Source organism: Scomber scombrus, chromosome 1, assembly GCF_963691925.1.
Source record: "Scomber scombrus chromosome 1, fScoSco1.1, whole genome shotgun sequence".
Lineage (NCBI taxonomy): Eukaryota > Metazoa > Chordata > Actinopteri > Scombriformes > Scombridae > Scomber > Scomber scombrus.
The window spans coordinates 22,505,301-22,513,252 of NC_084970.1; the positions used below are offsets into that span (position 1 = coordinate 22,505,301).

General features: G+C 40.4%; 1 protein-coding gene across 1 annotated transcript in view; it reads left to right on the top strand.

Moving 5' to 3' along the window:
- The window catches only part of fam189a1 (family with sequence similarity 189 member A1), an 88,257-nt gene extending 83,090 nt beyond the window's left edge, over positions 1-5,167 (top strand). The window contains exons 8-12 of the mRNA XM_062423383.1: positions 612-690; positions 775-1,557; positions 1,666-1,796; positions 3,337-3,597; positions 4,819-5,167. Coding sequence (XP_062279367.1) covers positions 612-690; positions 775-1,557; positions 1,666-1,796; positions 3,337-3,597; positions 4,819-5,022 — 1,458 coding nt within the window. The 3' untranslated portion in view covers positions 5,023-5,167. The remainder of the gene's footprint in view (positions 1-611; positions 691-774; positions 1,558-1,665; positions 1,797-3,336; positions 3,598-4,818) is intronic.
- Positions 5,168-7,952: the final 2,785 nt, after the last annotated feature.

A 7,952-nucleotide genomic window follows, 5' to 3' on the forward strand; every position in this document is an offset into this window, starting at 1 on the left:
TAAAAGTCTCATGTGCAAGCAGATCCTTTTATCTTTTACAATCTTCTCAATATCATTTAACACCTTTGCCTTTTAATCTCTCATTTCTATTACACCTATCAACTCTGCAATTTGTTCCAATTCCACATCCAATTTGAACAGTGTCCTTCAAAAAGGAATCAGCAGAGGGTTTTCTCTGGAATCGATTGCACTGGTTGCTGTAAATAACTAATGGAAGTGCGCAGCAATCGATTGATTGTGTGAGAGAACTGGTAGAAGGCCGATATATGAAGAAAAATAAGAAAAAAGCAGCTGATGATTTCAGTCTTAAGACACTACATGATTTGACAAGCCAAGTAACATAATTGTCATGTACCTTGAGAATCATATTACTGAATCGAATTCAACTCTAGAATCAGTTGGTAGCCTTTACCACTAGTACACCTGTCCATTTCTGTTTGTGTGTTGTGGTCTTACAGAGCCCCCTATTGACCAACTTGTGGCAATGAAGGATAGGTGCCACACAACTGTTAGTTTAAGTTACACATACAAAATATCATGTATGAAGTGATAAAAATGTGCTGTTACTTTTCCTCTCTGCAGTGTGTCCCCTAATAAGTTACTCTTTACAGGTCACCACCAGCATAGAGCAGCAGGCCACTGAGTCCAGTCTATGTGACAGAAACACCACTGCAGGAATTAGTACTCAAGGTAAAATCTCTTCTTAATAATGCAGAGGATGGCTGGATGCCTTCTACCAGTCATACTGATAATACTTGTATTCCATATTTATAGCCTCGGTGGACAGTGCATCCCTGATGGTGTCAGAGGTGGCTGACCAGGACCAGACTTGCTCCTCGGAGGACTTGTGTTCCCTAGAGGTCCAGGGCTCTGACTCCTCTCCCTATGGCACACTCCACACTGCGCCCACTGATGGAAGCTGCAACAGCCTGGAAATGTGTACACGTGACTCCACACGCTGCCATCGTGGCCGGCTTAACACTGATGCTCGCCCCAGTGACACTGGATACAGTGAGTCCTCCAACACCCAGGAGTCTCTCGAACGCTCTCCGGACTGGTCCTCAGAGAACTACAGCAATCTGGACCAAGAGGATTCTACAGACAATACACATGCATGTGAGGAACACAGGGCTGCGATGCACATATGTGATGAGCTTGCATCAGCCAAACAGTTGCCAGAGGAGCCACCTAAAGCGCCAACGCACTCCCTCATTAAAGCCCGAATGATGAGCCGGAAGCTCACTCTCCCAGTCACTATCCCCCCACCACCTCAGCCCTGCTCCCCCACCTCTGTTGCCTCCTCTGGTGGAACTTCAGCCATCAGCCCCATGGCTCCTTCTCCTTCTCCATCCCCTCCTAGCAGGCTAAGAGGCCCCAGGCTGTGCTTCAGTGTTTGGTCACCCTCATCTGCATCACAACCCCCCTCTACCTCAGCCCAAACTGGTTATGTGCCGTCAGAAAGGCCTCGGGGCTTCCGTGCAGCCAAGAGGTACCGCAAGCTGGCACGCATTGTCCGCTCCACCAGTGACCCTATCTCCTGCTCTTCTACATCAGGAAGTATGTGGTTTAAGATTTATACATCTTAAACATCTTAAATATTACCTTTCAGTTTCTATCTGTCCTTAAGGTGGCTCTCTTGTCTAAGTCTCTTGTCTCCCTCTACAGGAGAAAATAGTGTCTGCGCCTCTGCAAACAACCCTGCTGCTGAAGATTCAGCTCATACATCCCCAGAGCAAGGTAATACTGTCATAAGAATTTATACAACGGTGTTAAAACTAGGCACCCAGAATGTGCATGTCTGCTGCTGAAGAGCATCCACATACTATTGTATAAAAAACCCCTGAAGGACGAACCATAAATAATTCAGCATAACAACCCAATTTGTCAAACTTTACTAAACCAAATGTTAGCAATTTGATGATTTGATGCAGGGACATGCAAAAACATTTTGAGGGGCTGTTGCTCTAACCGAAAAAAGGGCACTGCCCACCCTGATTTTAGGTATCACCTGTCAGCATGTATCTGAAATGGTGTAAAATGTGGTAATTTAACTTACCACAAATCAATTTTAAATTTGTAAATAGTTTTAAATTCTAAAGATTAATGAAATAATAAAAGTAGCATACTATTTGTGCAAGCTAGCATATTATTGCTCATAAAGTTTATTGAAACTAGTTTAAGCAGCAATATGATTTTGCTTCTTGAGCTTAACACTGCCATGGTCCTAACGTGGTATTAAGGTACAAGCTTGGCAAAGAATTGTGAGGATGGAGCTGTCCTCGAAAGAAACATGTCACTATAATTCTGCAGAAGTTACATAATGTAGGCCTACCCATGTTGTCCATAGCGTCTAATAATAATAATAATATTAATAATGAGGCAACTTCTATCAGCTACATTTACTTGTTGGTTGATAATGAATTACAATCTGAATGAATCAAGCTAGAAATAAGCTTAACACATCACACTGCTTCATATTGACTGTAAACAATCTTTAATTGAGCATGATTCAACAGTCACACTTGATCTAATGGTCGTAACAGAGCTGAAGAATTATCCTTCTATATCCAACAACTAAAGCTAAGTGATACCATAGTGAGAGCATAATATTAGGTAATATTGTGCGACCGCGATGTAATGCAAATGTGACAAAGTCAGAAGTATATGAGGAACTGTTTATTCACAGAGCATTCCACAGGTTATACCATCCATCGTTAATCATTTCCACAACTTCAACATTCACCTTGTGCCCTCATAACGGCAACATTTTCCTGATAGCAGCTTTTGATTGTTTTTTGGCCCTGGGCCAGATTAAGTGGCTCTGCCATGGGCCCTTCCCACCTCCAACTGTTACACACAGAGGTATGTCAATCAAAAAGCAATAAAAATTGGTTATATGGTTTTAAATTGATTTGGTCAAATTTCAGCAATTGCCACTTGTATTTAGGCTATTTATACAACAGCTAAATTAATAGATTTTTAAAAAATGTTTTCCCCCTCCAGAGAAGCAGCTCAGCCAAAGAAGGCAAAAAGGCTATTGCCTGGGCAACAATAGCCCTTACCTGTGCAAGTCCTTGATCTGATGTACAATCACCTGCATGCAGTTTGACAAATGAAAATGAGCTGCGACAAAGCTGACAGTGTGTTACACTGCTGACACAGAAAACAGAAATTTCACATAATCTAAAATACTAATTTGAATGGCATTAGCCTTGATTTTAGTAAAGTGTCTAAATCATTGTGGTGAAAAATTAATTATCTGCTTTATTTTCAGAGTCAACAGATGTTGCAACAGAAGGAGTCGGAGCTAAACCCAGTCACATATGTGTCAGGAAGCAGCAAAAGGAGGGCAGAAAAGTTGATATCCACCTTAAACCCCGAGCTGTGCACACACACTCCTCCCATGAACGGCCACACTCCCTGGCTGACCTTAAAATGTACAAAGACACCAAAATATTGGTGGCCAAGTTTCTGGAGCACTCAAGCTGCAGTCTACCTCCTGAAGTCCAACAGGTTGTCAACAACATCAAGTGTGTCATCAAGTCGGATGAGAAACACATGGAGGAGGCCATTTTTAGTGCCAACGTTATAGATCAGGTAACTGAATTGGACAGTTGATAGCGTTATGCAAATTGGCAGTTTGTTTGTCTAAGGCTGGTTTTAATGGTTATTGGTGAGCATCAATGCACAAGACAAGAGGTCAATATCATGGTAGTCCCTGTGAAACTGTAATGCTCATCACAGAGATCCTTAACAGAGGAAAGTCCATGTTGTTACCAAAACAAATATGTTGTGCCTACATTGTCAGCACTCAGTTTCAGCTGTACTTTGACATGGCTGCATTATCATGTTGACATACAGTTTGCATGCTAATCCATGTTACACAGTTATTTGAATATGATGTTAACACCTAAAACTAGCACAAGTGTTAGGAGATGTGGTTAGTGTAGTGGTGAGATACTCTTCGTTTTGAGTAGAAAATTCAGTTACATTTATAGAAAATAACAGAGTAGTCTTGTCTTTATGATAACAACACAGATACTACAATGGTAGGCAAAAAACATTTGATTGTTTACTATTACCTTATGTTACATGGGTGCTGAGGTTGGTAGGTTTGAGAAAAAAGAATGTGGTGTGTGTTTTTTAATCCTCACAGCACCACTAGGGTGTATTTTTTCTAGAGCAGCTTCGGCTTGCACCAACACAGTGAGGTTAAACCTGTGGGAAGATGTTCTAGAGTAGGCTGAAAGTGGCTTGTTTTGTTTAACCAAGACCAGTGGTAAGACTGTGTCCGTTGGGAATGGGGAGGTTCTGTTTGCTTATGGCTTCAGAGACCAAGGTGTCAATTTACAGATTGTGTACAAAGAGCGAAATACTTTCTGAGTTTTCACTTTTATTTTCCATCTTATGTTGCATTAATGTTTTTTTCATTTTTTTTTTTTAACATAATCATGTTAAAAAAACAACAACTGAATATTCATGTGCAGCTCTTGTATGAAAGGCGCTATACAAATAAAGTTATTATTATTAAGTTATCTTCAAGTAATGTTGATTATCAGATATTTCCCTCTTATTTAGAATTAAATATTTCTACTGTTAAATTCAGCACTTTCATCTATTGTAAAATGCAGTAGCATATATTTAATTTTAATTTTGCATAGCAACATTGCTGGCCTTTTTGGGGAGTTATAATGACCAAAGCAGTGGATTTCAGTGCACTTTTATCACACTCATTTCCTAATGGCTTTTATGAATATGTAAAAAATAACAGGTGACAATAAGTGTCTCTCTTAAATGTTCCCATTTTATGCTGCACAGATGATGACCCAGCGCATTGTAGGCAGTCCCAGGAAGCGTGGCCATGAGGATCTTCACCTCCAGAGCTGCGGTGCTTTGAGTTCATCCCCGTCCCCTTCCGTGCGCCGTCCAAAACACCTTCCACAAACAACCAGTGGCTCTACCGACCCACTGGACTCCCCCTCCTCTGAACAAAGCGTTGAGTACAGAGAAACTATTCTCTGACCTCTCTCTGAACAAGGACTCGGGTCAAAACTATGAGGGTATATCAGGATGCTAGTGCTGCAGCCACGCTGTGCTGTGCTGTGCTGTGCTGTGCTGTGCTGTGCTGTGCTGTGCAGTGCAGTGCTGTGCAGTGCCGTGCAGCACGTCTGTACAGCAAGTAATACAACTTCCGGCTTTGTTGTATCACTAATTTGCACAGTGTGACTGCAGCACAGGTACACTGAAATGGTCTCATATTATCATATCTCCTAGTGCCCTGTGAGACCGTGCCAAGTCATCAGCAGAAATGGTAGCAAACTCAGACTGAGCCTGCCAGTGTCTGTAGTGGCTTCTTTCTCATCAGAAAAACAAAAGAATGTTTCTCCCTCAGGGGATCTTTTCTACTGAGATTCATCTCTTAAAAAAAGAAACAAATACTCAGCTGGTAAGTTGGAATCTGTGACTCGAAGACGAAGGAGATTGTGTTATCAGTATTCTTCTTGTCCTTATAAGAAACAGGGAGAAATATGTTTGTATTAAACTGTGAACTAAACCGACTTGGCAATATCAGTCACTGTTTGCAGATTTTGTGGAACTGTTACTGATAGGCTGGTGAATATTTTGTGGTGCCGCTGGTTCAAGAACATCGCAGACATTTTAACTTACCTCATTGTGTTACAATTCTTATCAGTGTTACAATAAAATATGACTTTGTATGTTGTGGTTTGTGTTGTTCTTTCAATTAATGTTACACACGTATATTAATAACAGGAACACTTGAAAATATAATGGTGATGTAGTGGTTGTTGCTATTTAATCGATTATACTGTAAAATGTATTTTAGTCAGTATTGGTGAGTGTCTACTTTCCATATGCCAGTGCTGTTTTCTGGTGTTTGGCGTAGGTCGTCATGACTCTGTAACTAGATCACAGTTACAAAGGCAGGATGACTCATATTAGGTGATTATCTTAAGCTAAAAATAAATTAAAACAAGTCATGACCTTTAATAGAGCTTTGACAACTTTTCATTCTTGGGTAAGTTTTAAGGCAACTTACTCGGGTGGAAAGAATTCAGTTATTCCCACCTGAATGTCTTGGTGCATATCTAGGATTGGTATCCAAAATCTTAGCTTTCCACTTAGTCAATGTACAGAATACCTCTAGATTTCTGATACTGAGAGTAATATGGAGAGTTGTGTTGGTAATAAGTAGCTTTAAGTAAATGGCAAAGGATTACATGAGTGTTAAAAAGATACATAGATTTAGAATTGGGTAACAAGTCCTAACAGGAGGGAGGACAGGAGGATTTGTGTTTGATTTACCAAACCTGATTTTCTAGGCACTGATCAAAAGTCAAGGGTAACTTAAAAGAAGCTATGTGCATCAGGTTTGAATGAATTGTAGCAATGAATTTGCAGGGTTTGTATTAAGACTGACAGGCAACACCACCTTGTATGAAAAATATGAATATACAGGGTGTCCATAAAGTCTCTTTACAATTTAACAAATGTATTACAAAAGCATATGAATAGACAGATAGACTGTGGAAATTTAATCATTTAATACACCTCTATATGGGCACCATTAGTTGCACGAAGCACATCAAGACGGTACTCGATTTCTTACCATGTTCACTGTAGCATAGCCTCATCAATGGTGGCAATGGCATCAGTGATCTTTTGCTTGTGTACTATCCTGATAGGAGAGAACGGGGTTGGTAGTCACACTTTCTACTTCCATTTGAATCTTTGATAGATTCGCTTTCACTGTGCAATGTTAATCTAAAGTGTCAGTTAGGAATGAAGTAACATTACTCTCTTTAAGCTTACTTTGTTCAAAACATGTGGTCTGTCAAATAAGTCTTGTGCTCTTCTGACAACCATCCATATTGTGGGGTTGGTAGTCACACTCTATGGGGCACACTATGTTTTTTTAATGGTGAAAATTTCAAAATTGAGGCAATCTTAAAAATGAATTTAGAAAGTTAATTTCATGTTGAATGTTCATGAATGTGACACCAACCCTGGAGAGAATGTGACAAGCATCCCTAACTGGGATTTTGCTACTGGCAAAGCTAACAACCACATGTTGTAGCGTAGCCAAGAAAATAAAATCTAAACTATAGCTCTCCCTTTATATTTTTAGTGGTAATAATTGTTTTATTGTAAACCATTTGTGTGAAAGCCTAGAGGAGAAACGCAGAGGAGCTGAATATTTACATTTTGACATGAAAAACACTAAACTCCTCTCACCTCAGTTTTAAGTGTTGATCTCGATATGCCCTTGTTGGTGATCTCTGGCTTCAATTTTGAAAATGTCAGTATTAACATTTTTTAACAGCGCCCTCTAGGGAGCTACATCAAATGAATGAGACAACCATGGATGTATAAAGAGAATTGGATACAGCTTGGAGGTGGGACGCTGTTCATTCCTGTGAAAGTTGTGGCTCCTCTATACTGAAATGTGATTGATCGGACCGAATGTATCAAATTGTGATAGTGAAAGTCATTCTGGATGGTTGTTGTGACCCTTAAAAAAAATTGAGAGATTTACACATTTCTCTTTCACAATGTAAGTCTATGGGGAAAAGTCTTTTGTGAGCCCAATTGCATCACGTGACTTAATTACTGGGTTTAGCCATCATATCAAATTGGCTCCAATGCCCAGTGCTCTTCCTGGAGGTTTGGTGACAACCAGCCCTGCTCTCCCCTATCTGAGTCGTTATCACACCAGCCTTCATTGTGTACCAGTTTTTAACACATTAGTGAACTTTTGCACATCAGCAAACAAAGTGGCCTTTAGGCGTCAAACAGAGGAGAAGAGAGTGCCATAAAGAGACCAGTCCCACGCCTCCTTACTGCAGCTCAACTTGGACTCTTATTTTAAGCACAGAGCGGAAACTGGTGTCGCCTGTTGCGGCCAGCTTCACACAGCAGAGACATCAGATTGG